Here is a 21,577-nt window from a genome sequence, read left to right as displayed (position 1 = left end):
TTAAAAGCTGATGCTGGGGGTACTGCAGGTCCATGGTGCAGAGTCGGGGAACAAGACCATATCTGATTGAATATCTGAGATGTTAAGTTCCTTCTTCAGCTGGAGGATTCATTTTCCCGATGAGATGGTTGAGACCAATTTATGTCTGAATATCATCTCCATAACTTTTTCTAGCTGGATGTGACTTGTCATGGATAGATATCCAGGACGCATATTTTTTATGAGGTTCTTCTCGTCTAAACCTAAGGGGTAGTTCTCCTGTTAAAATCTGCAATTCTTCATGAGAGGTACTTCTGTGAGCACCGATGCAAATTAATAGCGCTTCATAATGTATTTCATCCAATTTTTAAGCAATGATAGTCTGGCCGAGGACTAATGCTGGCTTCTATATTCAAATTTGGATCGAATTAAGATCTACGTAAGATGACGAGTGCGTTCTAGTGGTCTCCCCAATCGGTTCATTTGAGGTTCCTGAGTAGATTAAGGTCCTGTCCACAACTTCTTCTGAGCTCCTTTATGTGATTGCCACGTGTTAGGTGCTCATCATATATTATACCTGGGAGATTTGCCGATTGTCTTAGAACTCAGTTAGGACGTTATTTAGGCATAACTTATGAGACTTAGATTTTAATTTATTTCTGGGAGTAATTAGGACTAACGTAGTTTTACCAGGAGCTAATTTGAGACCCCGCCTGTAAGCTCATTTGCCTATACAATCTAGCCCCGTCTGTAGCTCCCCAACACAATTTTGCTGGATTGATTTCCCACATTCCAGACTCCGCTCTCATCGGTGAACTGCGACAGTTCTAGATGGGTTTGGTCCACTGACTGTTTGAGGTAGTTGATCATTATGGTGAAGAGTGTCGGTATGAGTACACTGCCCTGCAGCATTCCATTCCTAAGCTCATGTACTTCAGATAATTGGTTATCCACTATTATGTGGACCTTTTGATCTGTTAAGAAATTATATATCCATTTATGGATGTGGCCTTTCATTTGGTAATGACTGGGCTTGGCAATTAAGCATTTTGTCCTTATCAAATCATACGCGTTTTCTAAGCAAAGGAAACTTGCAAGAAGATTTGGATCGCATTTTCATTTTGCATTGAATACTAGTTTTATACTTGACTCTTCTCTAATAAGCTGATATAGTATGGATCTCTTATTATACAGAAGCCGCTTTGAATTTTGGACAGCAAATCATTACTTTCAAGGTGGTGCTTCGACTTTTAGTTAATCATGGTTTCGATGATTTTACTTATAATTTTGGTGAGTGTAATTCGTCTACAGGAACTGGTGTCCGGTAGGTCTCTTGCAGGTTTCGGGGTTGGAATGACTATAGCCTGCCTCTAGGAGTTTTGTATCTCTACCGACTTCCGGATGGAATTCAACAGATCCAATACTACTAATTCTCAGTTGTGTGGTGGGTTTTATAGATTTCATAGCCTAATATGTCTTCACCTAGAGTGTGGTTTTCTTATGGATGGGCGCCGTCCTCAATTCGTCAATAGTGAAATTTGAATTCTGTTCACTTTGGAGGGACCCTGGTCTAAGAATGTCTGAGAAAATTTCTGTTCCGATGATTTTGCCATTTTGTTTGCTTTTCCTTAATTGGTGGTAAGTCCTTTTAGCATTATGGTGAAAAAGGTTAGTTTGCCTCTTTTGTAATATGGATCATACTATTTTAGAGTTAGTTTTGTGGTTTAGAGAAAAACAATTATTTCCATGAACAGAGTTTGGCATTCGGAATGGATTGTTTAGAGGTTTTCGTTTTCTTTGTAAAAAACGAAAATCAGATGCCTTTTGTATGTTTGAATTTATTTAAGTCTTATTTTACCATTAATGGCATGTTAAACTGATTGATGTTGTCGTCGTACAGCGTTTAGTCCACTTGCACAGCCAAACATTAAGTTCGATACATATTCCGGTCGGCTTTGTTCAATTGATGCTAATTGATAATTGAAGGGTTATCGCTAGAAGGAGGAGGTCACTACCTAGAGTATTTGTTGTGTCAATTTCCTACTCACATATTCCAGTTATATTATGAGTGCAGACGGCTAGATATATCGCACTATGGGTTCCATTGACAGGGATGATAGGGGTATAGGTACGATTACTTTATATCACAGTGACCCACTTTGCAACGTTTCCCTCGCTTATCAATGTGTTTGCCTCCCCCATTGTTTACTATGGGCATTGAAATCTGCACACATTAGTTGAAAATCACCCAGATGAGATACATATTATTGAGTTGGTTTGATTCAGTTGTTGCCACCAATTTTTCTCTGCGGTCTATACTTTCGATAGTGTACTCTGGGATTTTAGTGATACGTTTGTATTATCCATTCGAGTGAGTTTCCTGGAGGTAGATTAAATCAGGCGGTGTTGATCTCGGTTAACATTCTGAATTAGCTCAAGGCTATTTTTATTGAGACCCCTGCAATTCTGCTGTATGATTCTTAGAGTATTGTTTACAACCATGTTTGGGTTCATGGCTGTTTAATTAGTATTGACTGATTATTACTGTGATTTCATAGGAAAGTTAAGATTGCCTAGGTTTATTGAGTTGGATAATAAGAGAGATTAGGAAGGAGTACACTTTGTCTGTGGGAATTTGTTTGCATCCATCCTAAACGCCTCATCAAGCATGTACCTAATCAATATCAGTTGGGTAATGGTGACTGAAAATTTCAGTAGTAGTTTTGAGCGGGGTGGTGGGGTCGTAGCTTGCTTTATCATTGGATTTGTTTACTTTGTAGTTTTGTTATATTTACTTGATTTGGTTTTATATTTTCTGAAGTGTTTTTGTTTGATGTGCTTGTTTATCATGAGTTTTTGTTTAGATTGAGTTTTGAGGTTTGTGTCTCCGTCTTTTTTCTGTTGACTGGTTGGTTTTGGTTTTGATTTGTTTTGGTTTGGTCTTATGCTGATTTTGTGAGTTATGCATTATTTCCAGTATGCTTTTTGTGTTTACTACTTTCTCTTCCGCTTGATAGTATGCAATATTTTGTTGTTCCATTAGCTTAATAATGTTAATCTCTCTACGTTTGAGAGGCTAGTGGTCTGATTTTAGTTCGTGAGGGCCTCTGTAGTTGGCGCACGTTTGACTTTTAACTATGAAGGTAACTTGGTGGAGCCCCTACATTTGCTACATGTTTGGGGGCGCTTTCATCTAAACGTGAAGTGGCCCCACAGTATGCACCTCTCAGAAAATCGAACTTTGCTTTAACATTCATGCAGTGCTTTACTGATGGCATTTGAATGGGGAATCATCGTGGGTGGGGGTGGTCCCTGAATTGTAACAGGATTGTCCTTAATTTATTTCGCTGTTTGTTTAGCAATCTTTGTGCTTTATTAATCTCTGTTGTGTTTTTTTTAATGATTTACTATGCTTTCTACTTCCACATCTCTGCCCACTTTGATTAGTATTAGAATTATTAGTATTGTGTGCAGTGCATACTCGGCCATTTAACAGCGTCATCATCAGGAAGGTGCAGAGCCTGCAGTCCATCTGGGAACATTGTCAGGCGACAGTTGTTCACAATGTGTGGCATGGTCTGTAGAGCTTCACAGCAACATAAAGAGTCAGTGGCCTGGCCTCATCGGACAAGGTTGACTGCACAACGACTCTGTTCTGTCTGAAATCGGTTCAGCGTGGTCCACAGATGACGTGGAAGGTTGACACCAGGAGGGCACACAGGTGGCGCAGCTACATCTGTTGAAGACCGCTCGACACTCCATGCCGAAATAGCTGTCATATCCTCCGGCAAAGAACCTAACCAGATTGGGCGTCTCGAAGTCAAGCGGACTGCTGGATGTATGGTGATGTCAGTGAACAGTGAAAGTTTCTCAAAGGCATAGACTGTAGCCAATACTTTTGTGGTTACTTCCTGGCGACGCAGATGTGGAGAAGGAATGTTGCTGTAAGTACTGGTAGCCATGGTAAAGGAGTAGGACGTAGTGTTCCAGAGATTATGCGCATTGTTGTGTTGAGCTGGACATCAAATAACTTGATGTTGGATAATCAAACCCAGACAGGAGAGCAATAATGAGTTGTCGAATAACAGAGTGCCAGTGCTGTCTTGAGTGTCTCAGCACTGGCGTCCCAGACTGAACCAGGAGTAGGCTGTTTCGAGTGTTAAGTTTTGCTGGAGGTTTCATCAGGTGGTTGTAGAATGTCAGTGATCTGTCCAGAGTCACACTGACTTTGATGACATTTGTAATCAGAGAGGGTGGTATGATTTTGTTTCCTGTTATGTTTTGGAATGTATTGCCTTGTGCCGTGTAGTTTTAACTTTGAATGGACCTATCTTAGGTATTTCTGTAAATTTGGCAACTGGTTTTAATGTTGAGCTTTTGATTATGATGTATTTCTGCTGGGTGTACACTATTCGGAAGTCATCCCCTTGTTTCTTTACAAACTCTCTTTCAATGTGTCTGTCATAAAGTCTTTGTATTTTGGTTTGGTTGCATGTCATGAAAACTAAGGGCTCTTTATGGTGATATTTTGTTTTTGTTTTATTGTGTTGTGTTTATTGTTTAATGTTTGGTTTCTTACTTTGTTCAGGGATTTCACGGTTTGTGGATGGATTGTTACTACTGTTCTCAGAAATATTTTTAGAACCTACTTCTTCTTTGGGTTGTTAATTTGAAGAAGGTATGGGAGTTTTATCCCCTTTCTTCGAAGCTTATGTAGTTATGTTTGTCGTTGTTAATAATGTTGTTGAGAACTGGGCCATATTGTTTTATTTCTTCTGTTAGTGTTTGTTTTATTTTGGGGGTCTTGATATTCTGTTTATTTCTATTCCTTCAGTTTCGTTGTTTAATTTTACTTATAGGTTTTGTTTCTTGGATGATAATTATTATTTCTGGGGAAATCTCCAAATGTTTGGTTTGCCTGAAATTTGTCTACAGTGGATTTGGGGGAGGGTTGGGTTTTTTTATCTGGTGGTTTTTTAATCTGGCTTTGTTTGAAATGTTTGCTTGTGGAGAGGTTTATTTGTGCTTAAAGTCTTAGCTTCGGATAGTTGTTGAATTGATGTGAATTATGTCCCTTGTTTGGGTGCTGAAGTTAGTGGGTTTTGGTTTCCGGGTAAGTTGTTCTTCACTTTTGAGTGGCTTCGTCATAGGACAACGCTAAATGCGTCACTATTGCTTAACTAATCCCAGGGCTGTTCAATTTCATGTGGCTATTATTTTGTGTAACTGACATGATTATAGGATCTGAAACATTATTTGATGATAAGCACAAATTTGGCAGTGAGGTACTGAGCTTAGTGATTTGGTTCGTTGAGATTGTCTACGTTAACCTTTCATTAATTGGTTCTAGAACACTAGTGATGGTTTTGTGTGACGTTACTGGAGTAGACGACATTGAGATATTGTCGTCCAGATTGGTTTTAATTATGGAGGCTGACTCATTTTGTGCGAAGAAGATTTCGTTTGATTCGTTATGTACATCTTCTGGTAATGTAGTTGATGAGTTAGACTTAAGTCCTGGAAAGCAGTTACCTAAAGCAATTCTTGTATTTAGATATGTTGTATTGTGCGAGTCTCTGAATGTTAAGTATGACCGTGTACAGCTTCAAAAGACCATTCTCCACCATCAAAGTTCAGCTGGCAGGTGCATTCCATTCGAGGTAGTTGACCACCACTATTAAATCATTATATTCATGTGACTTTCTTGAGGGGGACAATAAACATAAAGTGACCACTACGAGCCACGACGTGATAGCCACACTGACCATGATGGACACGGAGTGAACTGATTAAATGTCTAATTTTACGGTACGATATGTGATCATTAGTGTCAACCTTCCAATCAGATCGACATGGTTTATGTCGGTGTTATCCATACCTAATACAACACAATTTTGGAGTGGAAAACATCTGTTACAATCTTGTGTACAATCTTCTGTCGTTAAGTTGTTGTTGTTGTTGTGGGGTTTAACGCCTTTATTCAGCACATGATAGACTATGCATGATGGCGGCCAGTATTAATGGCGGAGAAAAAACTCGGGAAAACCCCTGGGAAGAACCACCGACCCACGAGAAGCTATTGTTCTGCCGTTACAATACAATGGATTCGTTATAAATGCCATTCCCAAGCATCACGTTTTTCAGATGAGGCATGCCTTCCCTATCACAGCAAAATGACGTGGTTGTGAACATGAAGCTTTCTGAATTCAAGACATTGGTGTCTTGGTCACAATCCATGACCTGTGGCAGATGAACGGATCATAAACCCCGGTTTCATTTGTTTTAAATACAGAAAAATAGCTTTATATGTCTCTCAACCTTTATCTTTTTATCTTAAACAAAATGGTGCTTCCCCACATTTAATTATCAATCACGGCAACAGCATCAGTTATAATAATAATAATAATAATAATAATAATAATTGAACACCATTGAAATCGACATATAGTGTTACATGTCTCATCTAAGACATACCATAGCAGGGTGGTATGTTGATATCAAATTCTTAGATACCAACATCACCTGTGAAAGAGTCGATTTGTTCATTAAGGAGTGATCAGCTTTCCTATCGTCGATCTTCAGTCACAATTTGGTTACCTCCCCTGTGCTTTCGTTGCCTCTCGATACATGTACATGGACTTACACTAATCATATGATACACTTCTGGCAAAAAAGTCTTTTAATTTGTATCGAAATAAATATTATCGTCTTCGCCATCCAAATCACAACATAAACATAAATTAAACAGAAATCTTCAAAAGTTGATAATTTTAAAAAATTTCTCTAAGGACATATTTTCAAATCTACATTCACCAGCAGCTACCTTTTTAGAGGTCATACGGTACCACGACGTCCTTTGTTGAAGTATTTAATAAAGTCTAGTAATTTAGATTTAAGACAGCTTCATGCATAAGTTATTCTAACTGGTAGGATGAAATATAAATATACTCTGAAACAAATCAGATTAAAATTTCATATCAGCTTTAATGTTTCCTTTTGGTCTTATAACGTTACGTTTCTAACACAAAATAGTAAACAAATTCAGCTGAAAAATAAATCAGCAATGGAACGTGACCTTGCATTTGATAGGTTAGTGAACGATGAAACTGGTCACATTGTCGTAGAGTGAATGGTCATGACACTTATGGTACATGTACATAGTACATACTAAAAATACTAACCTTTAGGCCACTCTGATTCTGACTGGTATATTTGGTTCATTAGTGAAAAAAATGAGACGAAACTATCCAACTTATATTAACTCGGGTAAGTTAGTACATACCATTATTTTATTAAAATATTATATGTTTTCTCAGTCTAATGTCGTCAGCTAGTTCGAAGTTTTGAAACAGCCCTTAAAAGTGGGTGGTATCTCTGTTGCATACGGCTGAATATGTATAAGCCCCAAGAATCGGTGAAGATATGGCAGTGTGTCGAAGGCTACCATTGGTGAATAATGTGATCCAAGGTAGGTAAGTCAACCTACTTAATGACGAAATTAGACGTGAAAAATATGATGCTAAATTGCTTAATCAGGTGCATTGTTACTACTTTTAACCGAACTATCTCAATACCATATGTTTTAAATGGGGAATTGCCTTTCAGCTGACTAATAGTGTGACAGTACACAACAGTTATGTAAATATAAATTAAACAACAAAGCAGTGCAGCATTAGTAACGGATAGTCTAACAGGTTAGTCAAGGCGTGTTGTACATACATACATACATACATACATACAATTTGCTAGGATAGCATATACATTTAGAATATGGACTTTGGCACAAAAACATCGTGGTGTGTGGGAAAGGTTTTATTTCCTTCTGACTAGCTGGAAGATATATTCATAAATGATGCATTTAACACATACATACATACATACATACATACATACATACATACATACAATCAGATATTATTTTTATATACCTTCGTTCACTGTACCATCGTTTTGTTGGTGATGTGTGCATGGCTGAGATGACGTTGGGGTTTGGTGCTTACAGGCAAGGCGATGGATGCCGATTACCCGCGGACCCGATTTCGAATCTCCGTAGAGTGCGAAGCTTACATTGACGCTTTGGACTAGAACACTAATGTGTTATTAGTGAGAACTCATTCGAAGACATTCGGGTTTATATCACTCTAATACATCAAAACAAATGGTTCACCAGTACAGTCAAATCTTTTGGCACATCCGCACATTTAAGAACATTCGAGTTGATTTGAAATAGTCGATACTTTTAGGCTTGTGATATAACATTTATTTAGGATTTAATTCACAATACGTTAAGTGTCTTTTAAATTTTCTCGTTTGTATTCTGGATAAATAAATTGTTTGGTGAATTTTACAAACACTGTTGTTTTGTTTTTTTCTTCGTTCGAATGCTTAGCTTAAGTCCAAAAAGTCGTGATATGATAAATACAATATAGTAGGAAATACATATTGCAAGTTTTACAAGAGTGAAGTAATTCCACTTTCGTTTCACCTTTTCTTTACCGATATGTAGACTGTATTATAATGTTTTATCATACTGTAGTTGAAGTTATTGCTGTCCCAGTCTTATTCTAACGTAAAGGTAATAGTTGCAAAAATGTTTAAGCATTGAACACGGAAAATTTTACTTAGCCAAAAAGTAATTTAGGTTCCTTCTCTCCCATCAAGATATTGTAGTTTCCCCCCCCCCAACAAAATAATGGATTTGTCCATACCAAATTCATTATAGTTATAGCCAGACTTGCAAAATCACTTTACGTTCAAAAATGAAAAGAATGTACGAAGGACCAACTGAAATAATTAGATTCGTTGACCGACGATCTTGGAAATACACCTCTTAAAAAGATAACAAAATCTTCATTTTAGTGTTAAGTTAGTAATGGATGAATAGAAAAAAGAACGACTGACTTTTAATCCCGTGCGCTGTAAGTGTAAGTGTCTTGCGATACGTGTGTGAATGTGCCAGATACTCTGTATTCTAAAACTAACGTATGTCACGAAAGAAAACCCTACTTGCCAATACATGTCACCAATAACGACCATTGTAATTAAAGTAGGGTTTTGGGGACAGGATTATCGGTCTAGGTGCAGATTGTATCTTGTTAAATTATATGCGTAGTTAACTTAATGTGCATAGAAATCAAATAGCATGAATATAAGCTCGTATTAAAGATACATGGTTGATAAAGGACTAGGCTTGAATTTTGACAAGGTTTATGAGATATTTCATCAGATAGGCATAAATGTTTCCCAAATGCTTCAATTCTTTTATCACTAGTATAAAGTCACCAAGTGGGCTCGCGCGAGCGTGTGTGTGTGTGTGTGTATTACAAATGGATGCTAATCGGCGTAGTTAATAGCAAACAATAGACTAAAATGGCATGTAAATGAAATAAATGTAATGTTCAAACAGTGACAAAACTTGTATACATTTATAACTGCGTTGATGCAACATTGCTGAGCTCAGATTTGCTCTCAACACGAGCATCGTTGTCAAAAGTATATCTCAAAACGTCACGTTCCTCAGATCTCTGGCAAAAATTCAAGTTTATTGTCTTATCAAAAGTTGGCGAGAGAGGAAAATATGACATGCAATTTATCTTTCTTAAATATTTGGTAATGAAAGGGATTTCGTATATCTTCAGAGACATCCTTGAGGACTGTAGGGATGAAGACACAAGTTCCTTTCTCCAAGTGAGGAGACCACGTTCCTCCACGGTACCTGAGAAAAAGGTTAAACAGAGACAAAAAAAGAACTATAAAGAACTCCCTCAACTTTCCTCTTTGTCTACTACAAATAGGAAAATAGCAGAGAATGTACGGTGATGGACGATATAGGTTTGCAGGCAACGTTTACAGTTACGTTACATGGAGCTTTATTCAACAAGTTAGTCTGCATAATGTTTTATTCCTACACATCTCCTTACACTATTTGTATTCTTTTTACGTATACAATAATGTAATGACACAATGCTCATAAAAAGAAATTTTCTTGTACATAAAATATTGTCATAAAACTTGATCTTTTCTCAAAGTGAAATTATATTATTATAAAACTTCAAATTAGACAGCACATTGTGAACGGCGTGACAAAAAGATGCATGCAAAAAAACACATTTTGACAAGTACCTAAATGTCATATTTGCCCACTGTGTTTATGTATGTTTTTAAATATTTATTTGCTTATTAATCGCGGGATTAAAGTTTGATGAATAATATTCCTTGTTATCGGGGTAACGCGAATGATAGAGCCAAATACTAAGACTGTACTCACCGGTACAATATAATATGACGGTATGCAAAACAAACTATGTAACCACCAATACACTGTACCATGACGGTATGCAAGACAATATTGTGCCATGACGGTATGCAAGACAATATATGTAACCACCGATACACTGTTCCATGACGGTATGCAGGACAAACTTTATCCAAAATGATACACTGTACCATACAAAAGTCGGTGTGTTGAGGAAAGGCTGGTACGACCGTATGCAAGTCAAATCACCATTGATACACTGTACCATACAAACAGGTCAATGTGTTGAGGAAAAGCTGTTATGATCGTATTCAAGACAAACATTATCACCACTGATACACTGTACCATACAAAAGTCGGTGTGTTGAGGAAAGGCTGGTATGACCGTATGCAAGTCAAATCACCATTGATACACTGTACCATACAAACAGGTCAATGTGTTGAGGAAAGGCTGGTATGACGGTATGCAAGACAAACTATATAGCCACTGATTCACTGTACCATACAAAAATGTCGATGTGTTGAGGAAAGGCTGGATTGTCGATATGCAAGGCAAGCTATATAACCAGCGATAAACTGTACCAAAAAGAGAAGCCAGTATGTTGAAGAAAGTCTAATATATCGGTATGCCAGATAAACTATATAGCTGCCGATAAATTATTCCATACAAAAAGTGGAAGCGATGTTAGTATATGTATTCCGGACAAACTATATCATCACCGATATGCCAGATAAAGTATAACCACCGACATATTGAACCATTTAAAAAGTCAGTATGTTGATCAAAGGCCGGTATATCGGTATGCCAGAAAAAGTGTAAGCATAGACACGTTATACCACTGAAAAAGTCAGTACGTTGAAGAAAAACCGGTTTACCACTATGCCATACAAACATTTACAACCAGCATCACAAAATATGCCAAACAAAATAACTGATATATCTTCTTTCTTCGAAAATCTGCTCATTTTATTGAAACTAGTTGTTTTATAAAAAAAAAAGATGTTTGGTTCTGCAGTTGCTTCTGGATAGGACAGATACAAAATGATGAAAATGTGGAGCATAGCTACAAGCACAGTTACACAATACTGAGATAATTAATCAAAAAGTCAAAATGTATTAACAAAATAAAATAAATGGGCCTTACAGGGGTACATACCTGGTACAGTGTTATCTAACAAACAGCCAATAAATCCCCCGACAAACATGGCCGTACCCAGTAACACGCTGATAGCCTGGTCTAGCTCATCGTTTCCTACCAATAGCAAATATAAAACTCAATGAGGTTTTCTATCGATAGTACTTGGATATCTTTGAAAAGCTGTTCTAGAGAGAATTATATTTTAAAAGTTTTGGTAATGTAATAAATATATCTCTACTTATAGAACTTATAGTGACATACAGATTATATGGAGAGTACCCTGCAACAAACGATAAAGAATATTGAATGGTACCTCGGAAATTGTCCAGCTCCGAACCCGCACTCTCACAATTTCCGGAGCATGCTGAGATGGCTATGTATGCAAGGTCCAAATTTATCACATATCATATTCATTCACTTTTCAAAATCTTTTTGGCATTATCTTTACAGTAAACAACCCAAAGTTTTTGTTCTTCTTGTAATTGCTTTGTACCAATACATATTAGTATACAAAATGTAACAATAACATTTTATCAAAGATATCTTGCAATAAGATCAATAAGAATCTTGCAACGTTACGACTTTAAATAACTCATGACACTATTAATGGATAGATATCACTATGTTACGAATTCTTTCGGTCTGGCGTAACTAATCATTTTCAGAAGCCGATGTCAGTTATATTTTGTGATCGAGTTTTGACGAATCCACCAATATTTCCTCAACTTTCTACATTACGACCGTTTTTCTTTCGGAAAAGGGTAATTTTGCTGACAAAGTTAATCATGCCAGCGCTAAGTTCTCTATTTACAATGTTCATTACCAAGCTTGTCATTTCAAGACAGCACCTCCTTAACCCAACTGGAAGTGGTGGCGAGTACAAAATCTAAACTGTCTGGAATGTATGCAGTTTACTAGCAAACATATATATGTGCTGAAGTCTCTTTTTATGAAAGTAAATAAATACATTGATATTAAGGAAATACAATTTCATGCGAAGTGTCTTCTACACCATCTCCAAAACCTTTTCATCCCAAGCATACATTAATTTGCCTTCCCCAATGACATATTATAGTGCGGAGAAGCGAAAAAGCCTTATATATATATATATATATATATATATATATATATATATATATATATATATATATATATATATATATATATATATATATATATACAAACACACACACACATATATATATATATACATATATACACATGCATACATACACACACACACATATATATATATATACACACACACACACACACACACACACACACATATATATATATATATATATATATATATATATATATATATATATATATATATATATATATATATATATATATATATATATATATATACTACTGTTACATTTGTGTACTCGTCATAGATATCATCGCTGTTTTCTATGTCACAATTTGCAAACATCACACTAGAATTCAGCATAACGACCATTCAGCCAACCTGTATTTATTGCTCCTGCATTTCTCGGATCATTGATCCACTGAGGTACCATAAGACCAAGAATCAGAGATATTCCGAGTATGGTCATATTCCGTATAGATCCCATATCGATGAACTTCAATGTCGATATTCCCACTGCTGACACAATACCGAACATAACAGTACTTGTACCACCGATAATTGGCTCTGGAATCAATGTGATGATGGCGCCAACTTTTCCAATGATCCCACAGACGGCCATGATAATACCTGCCGTTTGGAATACTCTTCTACTTGCTACCTGTAAATAAATCATTCGGAAATCACACATAGCAAATTTTTATTTTAACATATTTACAAATAAGACCCAGCCGTCTTTTGCTAAATAAAACGTAATTCATTTTCCTATATACATTACCACCATTAGTTACAATTCCAAATTATATGTATAATCATCATGCTAATAAAAACGTCTTACTTTGTCGTTTAAAATAAATATAGTGGGTTTAATGGGACTTGATACACAGAGATTATGTATATTGATATCATAGCCAGTAATATATGGGAAAAGAAGAGAATTACTGGCATGAAATAGTACTTAATAAGTATAGTAGTAATTTAATTCTTCCTCTTGATCGCTCATGTAGCCTAAGTGGGTAGGACGTCTGCATTGAATGTGTGAATTTGCGGGTTCGAACCTTGTCGGATTCATACCAAAAACTTATAAAAATGGTACTAACAGTTGACTCGCAAGGTGCTCAGCAATAAGATGTTAGCATCTGGTGTGTTTGGTCTGGTGTCAGTATAATGTCGCTGGGTGCGACATGATGGTACATGTCTGCAGCAAGATGCTCCAGTGCCAGATATAGCTGTAAACTGCCACAATGCAGGACACGTAATGATATAATTGAAAAATTGTTAAAGCTACGTTACAAATCCAAGCCACACGCAAGCACACTTCTTCCTTTCAAGCTTATACATTCACTTTATGCCCATATTCATTACTAACAACTGAGACAGTGATTAACAAAGCAACATTAGTTGCAAATATCCCTGGCAGTATGGGCCTTTCATATTATTTTTGTCTAATAGTTGGTTCAAATTTGTATCGTGTCTTCGTGATTTTATGCCAGAGTAGGCCATGTTTAACGGAGTTTTAAAAAAATGATTTTAGTAGTTCATTTAAACTTTAAACTTTAATATGCCATATATTGAGTAAAATCAATTAAAAACTGACGCACGGCGAGCAAGAGAACAACCTTTGTAATCCCGATTGCTCCGATATTTCCGCTGTACGATGTAGTTGCATGGGCAGCTCCGACCATCCCAGAAAATATGCTACAGAATCCCTCCACGGCAATTCCTCTGTTCACGGCATGAGCAGGCGGAGGTGGAGCACATGATAAGTGTGCCGCGGCAAAGTAGTCCCCAACAGATTCGACTATGGACGATAAAGTTGCAGCCAAAAATCCAACATATCCAGCTGCGCTCACCGTAGGCCATCCAAAAGGAACTGTATTTTTGTTACACAGAAATGCAACGAAGATAAAGAGGCAAATTAAAACATTGAATTGTGTATGTCACGTCATTATCAACAACAACAGAAGAAGAACTGCTCATTTTAAAGCTGTGGATTGGACACTCGCCCATATTTGTTAACGTAATGAAAATATCTTGCGTCAGAAAAGGAGACAAATGCATAAGTAAACTCTTCACTTAACATTTCACGTATGAAAATGTCTCAAATTAAATAGCCCTCGAAATAACTATCCATGACCAGAACGAAGAACTTAGGATGTGAAAGCAAATGTTATAGATGTGCATTATTTGATCTGGCGCAATTGATTTCAATCTAAAATGAACGTCAAACCCAAATACTACACCCACGTTGGAAAAATTCAGTGTCAACATGGTCTCCAATGTCGGCCTACAGTGGCTAAATAAAGATGACCCTATGTCGTTTTCCTCATTGACCTTCTTTTTGGCTGACGTGTCTAGAAAACGATAACGTAGCTGCGAACATTGCAAAAACATCAACGTCGACGCAATGTCATAATAATGATCGGTCAAGCCAACATTCGCCCGACACGTTGGCCCAGCAAAGGGCAAATGAACAAACTGACGTTGTGCCAACGTCATTTAGCCAAGTTGGGCAAACGTTGTTGGTCAATGGATGCCCAACAGAAAAATATCACGTGACATTTTAAATGAATCGATGTGTGTAATGGTCTAAAAAAAAGATTCTATCCTGGTTGGTTTATTCCTCAAGAGAAACAAGAATTATATATATAAAAAACTAAAAGTCAAAGTAAAATAAATCCCTGTCATGCTTGAATTTAACCACGTCGCCTTGTTTCCACGAACAGTTTTATAACTTCTGTGCAGAACAAGATTTTCAAATATATGTCAATATAAAAAATCCTGAATTCTCGAAAACCAAACTAATTTTATTATACAACATGAAAATATCCCAACACTACAGAGCAAATATGAGCATAGAATATTTTTTTTATAAATATTTTAAAAAATAGAAACGTTCAATCAAGTAATATGCTTTACTTACGGGTTCTAATTAAAGAGGAGTAGTGTGAATTATTTTATAGATAGAAAATATTAAACTTGAAAACATTTGGCCCAGCATTGGGAAAAAGCATATATCTCAACATCGGCATAATAATCAAAGAACAACTAGTGTTTTCCCAACGTTGGTAGCTGACCCAACGTCATATCCCCAACGCCTGTCATGCGATCGCCTGCCAACGTTGGCACAACGTAGGTGTGCTATCTGCAAAAAGCACTCAGCTACTCACAAGGGACGGGCCATCTGAACCAAGGAGCGTTGTTTAGAACAGTATTGCGGGCATCCGTCCTAGCCAGGTAGTTGGTATGGTTTGGGTCGGATGGGAAGACATCAGTAATGGTCAGGATATAACAGAACAACCACGTAATGCAAATGCTGAGAATAACCTACAAAGAATAAAGGTAAAAAGGCAGGTTGATACATGTGTTTGCTCATAGTAGCATCTGACGTTTTTCAAAAATTTCATGTCAACTGAATAGCATTCTAATAAACATGTATTTCCCAACGTCGCTACTCTGGCATTTTATTACATATTGGATTTTTTTTAAACATGAACCTTCTACATATTTTGTCACAATAAAATTATACGATATTTATTCCAGGCCATTATCATATTATTAATTACTATGCAACGCTATACATTTAATTCAAATCTATCACAATTACGTCTCGCAATTTTCTTCTAATTCAGTAAGTTAAGTTAACAATAGATTTTGTTCGTACTTTATCTGTGGCTTACCGGAAGAAGTTGAAAGACTGGATACTTTATAATGTGGCAACCTTTTCCTCTTTTCCATGCACACATGGGAACGTGTATCGCTCCTAAATACAACGAGATTATTGCAATGAGGCCCATTGTCCTGAAGAGAGAATATATATATATATATATATATATATATATATATATATATATATATATATATATATATATATATATATATATATATATAGATAGATAGATAGATAGATAGATAGATAGATAGATAGATAGATAGATAGATAGATAGATATAGATATATACTGTAATAAATTTGGAGTATGTGCATTTGGTTATAGCGCCCCGTTTTAAGGAATTCTTAGATTTGCATGATTACTTGTGTGATTATTGGAATTCGGCGCAACGGAAATATCCTTAGCCCGAAATAATTAGCCAATTACTAGGAGCAAACGTCACAGAGTGAAGTGTTAGTGAGTTTCCATGATGTCATGGTTCACTAGTAGTGGATTCAGGCCAAAACGGAATGAATGTCCCTGTCGTAAGATAGTCCATATTAAAATCTAGTGGTGTACATTCGTGGTGTGACTGCAGTGGCAGTATTTACGGTAGGAAACCGATAAATTATATAAAGGAATAAAAAAGAACGGACTAGGCAAATACCGTTTATGTCGCCATGGGGCAAATGTGGTGCAGTTATATTGGCGAAATGTGCCTGGAAAGCATACATTGACTGGCCTAAGATGGCGGAGTTAAAATAGTTCCTAGTGTTAGGGGATACTCGTAGATTTTCTAAGGCGTGAACGGCTGGCGGTACGGAAACCTAATGAAGATAAACCATGCAGATGTGCGGTTGATAGATATGTGGCAGGTTGTTTATATATATATATATATATATATATATATATATATATATATATATATATATATATATATATATATATGTGTGTGTGTGTGTGTGTGTGTGTGTGTGTGTGTCTATAATTTAAATCCCTTAAACCATATTTAATCTGATATAACTAAGAGAAGGTGGGGGGGGATTGGGCTTTCTTAGTAGGTACCAAAGACACAAGTTCGTGTGTGTTAAGTGTTCTTGAATGTATTTGTAGATATAAATGAGGAAACATTTACTCCACATGGTGACGATATAAAGACCAACATTATTTTTGTCTCTGATATGCTCTCAAATTTGGTCAAATATGTACAGTATATTATCCATCTCTGTGTAAAAGAATGATATATTCGAATTACAGGATCAGCTGGTAATCGCATGAATATCGCCGTTTATGAAGAAGTGTGTGAAACAATAGTCACTGATTTTCACTGTGATGATTTTTTAGTAACACGCATTCCTAGACGCATGGGGGCGACAAAAACATATATGTGATTTACAGTCATAGTGCAATTGTCAATTTAAGCATCACGGAAAATATCAACAGCTAAATGACTGGAAAGGTTTCTCTCCGAGGACTGGCTGAAAAGGGTGTGAGACGCTCCAAACGGGATTTGGCATGGGAATGGTGGCATTATTTTGAGATTTTTTAACACGGGGTTAGACACATTATTGAAACTTGATGAAACAGATTTGTTACAGAGAATTGTACTTGTTTCCTTTAGCATTTCAAATGAGTCTATGGAATAGTTGTTCGCGCTTGTTCATTTGGAACTTGGAAATTTAGAGAGACAAGTAGTCCGTGCCTCGTTAGAGATGGATAAATTGAATTATAAAACGAGAGTAAAGTTGTTCATACTTCTAGAAAATGACTGTAAAAGTATTCCTCATTGTGTTAAGTAAAATATAATTGGCGTATATTAAAATAGAATATTCATGTCTGTTAAAGAACAAGCCATTAGTATTGCACGCAACTGAGGTTTACACTTCTCTGTACAAATGTCGTTTACGTGAAGCACAATAGTGCATTCGTGTCTGTGTTTAGAACGTGATACATATGTCATGGGACAAGAAGCCAAACATTTAAAGATTATACATATCCGTTTCTGATACTAAGATGTTGTACCACGACTGTGTTTACAATTAAAGAACTTTGAAGTGCCCATAAAATGTAGCAATTTAGGCACTGCGAGATACTTTACCAGTAAGTGAGTCATAAGTAACTCACCTCATTTATAGGACACGGAAATAAGGACGACAGTGACATGAAGTTTGTTATATGCTGAGACAGAAATTTCTAATATTATCGCTGTCATAAACACAACAGAGCAAACCTTTGCCAGAAACTTAAAAATATATACTGGACATAAGCTCCTCCATGAGTTAAATTATAAAAGGACAAATTGAAAAAAACGAATATGACAACTGAATATGGTATGCAGACAAAAGCTTTGGAAACAAATACTTATAAAAATATGCTGTTGATAAAAAAAATGGTTGCTTTCGAAAACATGATTAGTGACAATTATTAGGTCAAGTGATGGCGTGTAAATATTACACCAGCGAGAATGTAAATTAATCGTGTTCAACTTTCACATCGATATTACCAAAGTGTCAAAAGGAGTATTCTTCTTTCGCGTTATATTTAAATATCTACAAATTCAACTCAAAATATGATGTATCCCTGCAGACAAAACTCCCGTCGATTAGAGAGTGTTACAAATTGAAAAATTTAAAAAGAAACTCCGTTATGCATTAATTATTATTCATAATGCAAAAAGCATGTATTCAGGCAGTGACTGATCTGTTAAACGGAACCTTGGAATTCACATGGCAGACAGGCTAGGTTAATACAATGCAATGTAATGGACTTGTTTTTAACTGATCAATGAATAAACAACTAAAACTAAAATGCGGCAAGGCTTCTTAGCACAATAGTATATTTATTACTTGCACTGGCAGTAAGACTGATATATATATATATATATATATATATATATATATATATATATATATATATATATATATATATACTTGCGTGTGTCCGTTTGTGCGTGTGAGTGGCAAGCATTCACAAATCGTTCAATGCTATTCGAAAAACATTTGATTGATCATGGATGTGAATTTACGTAATGTATTTTTGTATAGGTAAATGACAGACGCAATACATTATTGCTTGATGATGAATTGACCCTAATTTGCATATACTTAGAATTGCATATTCATCTTAATGTATTATCCTTCAATTTGTAATTACGCTACAGTAAGTTTTGACATGTGTAACACAGTTCAAAAAATTTGGTTTATGACAAGTCTGGTTCAACTGTTGAATGAAAGAGACAATCTGTACATTAAAGGAATACTGTATTAAATAAAATTCATGGAAGGGAAAGAAAACACATCGAAAACATCGAAAACAAAGTTACTCCACGCGGTAGATTCCCTAGATTATAGAGTTTCGTCAAATAACATTGAGACATAAAACAAGCTCACGATAGCTCTTTTCTTCTACTCAGTGAATGTTCAGAAAATCATCATAATGCCTATGGTTTGGTTTATTGAGAGCTGTCATATTTCGGTTGTCTTATATCCATCTGGACTATTCACAATCCTGCTACAACCTCATTTTGCTTTTATCATTGGTACACCCTAACTTAGATGATACGTCATGCAAAACATGTATTTTCTCTGATTCAAGTACAACATCAATACAACAATTTAGCATGCATGGATTAAAGCAGGACGAGAACGTGAGATAGGTCTAGTATCAACCGGATGAGGCTAGTCTACACCAGACTAAACTGAAAATAACTTGAACTAAACAAATTCATTATAAATTGAATTGTACAGAATAGGATAGATACCTAACGTACTAACGGGATGAGATGGAGTGGACGGGGCGATTGCGCCGGGCACCACAGGTCTTGGGGCGCCAAAACAGCTAGTAAAATTATTAAATTGCAGGAAAATTGTTGGCAGGGTCATTATCGTCTCCCCGTGCGCCATTTACACTTAGTACGCCACTGGATAGTTAAAACCAAAGCAGAGAGTTATATATATATATAAAAAACTAATAGCATCACTTCTGGGTTTGTCTGTTGACCTTGTTTGATAGCACCGTGGGCAGTGGTTTAGACCCAAGTTTAGTATTTGCCTCAGGCAACGCCGATGGCCTAAACAACCAGATTCGAGTAAACACTTTTTACAGAGGACCCACGTCAAGGTCATGACACATACACCCACTGAATTACGTTTTAATTAGTGTAATGTCCCAATATCAGTGTCTTTATTTAATATAACTACATATAACTAAAACACTAAGTGACTTAGTGTAATACATTGGAAACGTCAAAACAGGCATTATGCAAGTAATTGTGCTTTTTGCACGACCTGTGCGGCTGTACAAAGAACCGTATATATATATATATATATATATATATATATATATATATATATATATATATATATATATATATATATAAAATCCTGTATACCGGTTACTTTGCTAAGAACTGGTATCGGTTCCTTTCAATGTATTTTACCTCCTGAGTTGATTCATTATACAGTAATACAAATAGAATAGACCAGCTTACATGAAAGCTATGCCCCAATGGACCTGGTTAAAGCTGCTGGCGACCCCAGTAAGGGAAAGCCCTATGAGGGCGATGGTCGGGGCGATTGTCAAGGGACCGATGAACTTCATCAAAAATCCCATAATGCCTGTCCCGCCAATCACAAGCTGTGTGACAGACGCAGTCATGAGGTTCCCGGAGACCTTCCAAAAAATAATAATCTTTTCGTCATATTTCTTTCTATGTATCTGGAATGTTGCTTTCAAAATTGCAATCCTGACAAATATCCACATTATAAAACTTATTATAGGCCAACAGATAAATATCATGTTAAATGGGAATTGATGCTGTTTCATCTGCTATATGAAAATTCGTTACATCAATTAATTTTTTGTCTTTGAGCTTTATAGGGTTTTCTTTCACTATTCGTATCTAGGATGCCAAGACAAATACGAGCAATGTTAATGTCCGCCTTTAATTTTACTGAAAAATTAATCTATTTAAAAAAATCATTATCATGATATACTCGACAAGATTCCAGTGACGGCGTATTAAGTTAATAAACAACATTCCTTCTGTGGAATACGACTTCCCTATAGACTACGGCCCACCCGCGGTTTACCAGAATTTATAACACTGGCAAGATCGTAAGAGAAAAATGCAGTCATGCAACAAACACATTTCGCTACATACATTTCAACTTTGGGTCCAAGTTACCTCAATGGTGATCTATCAACAGTTCATTTTGTCAGAGAGCAGGAAGTAATTTGCATGAAAAAATGTGCAAATTATTATATAAGTAATGTGCACTCCCGTATCGTTCTCTATATTACACGACAATTTCACTAATAGTTTTACATACAATACGTATACTCATATCAGCTGCCGAAACAGAGACACCCAGTAAGATAAATGCGTGAAGCGGAGCTTTCGGTTCATTAATATAAAAAAGAATTTTGGCCAAAAATAAATATGAGAAAAAATATAT

The 21,577-nt window shown here is 36.2% G+C and overlaps 1 protein-coding gene across 1 annotated transcript in view; it reads right to left on the bottom strand.

The window, feature by feature from the left end:
* Positions 1-6,943: 6,943 nt before the first annotated feature.
* Positions 6,944-21,577, bottom strand: part of LOC149795449 (solute carrier family 23 member 1-like) — a 37,639-nt gene continuing 23,005 nt past the window's right edge. Inside the window, exons 6-12 of the mRNA XM_089965231.1 lie at positions 20,611-20,792; positions 16,150-16,270; positions 15,640-15,796; positions 14,089-14,342; positions 12,851-13,130; positions 11,392-11,487; positions 6,944-9,694 (exon numbers count right to left, since the gene is read on the bottom strand). Coding sequence (XP_089821357.1) covers positions 9,405-9,694; positions 11,392-11,487; positions 12,851-13,130; positions 14,089-14,342; positions 15,640-15,796; positions 16,150-16,270; positions 20,611-20,792 — 1,380 coding nt within the window. The 3' untranslated portion in view covers positions 6,944-9,404. The remainder of the gene's footprint in view (positions 9,695-11,391; positions 11,488-12,850; positions 13,131-14,088; positions 14,343-15,639; positions 15,797-16,149; positions 16,271-20,610; positions 20,793-21,577) is intronic.

This window comes from Sinohyriopsis cumingii, chromosome 7 (genome assembly GCF_028554795.1).
Source record: "Sinohyriopsis cumingii isolate HCF-2022 chromosome 7, ASM2855479v2, whole genome shotgun sequence".
Classification (NCBI taxonomy): domain Eukaryota; kingdom Metazoa; phylum Mollusca; class Bivalvia; order Unionida; family Unionidae; genus Sinohyriopsis; species Sinohyriopsis cumingii.
The sequence above is the reverse complement of the archived record's forward strand: the minus strand, read 5'-3'. Positions and strand labels throughout refer to the sequence as shown.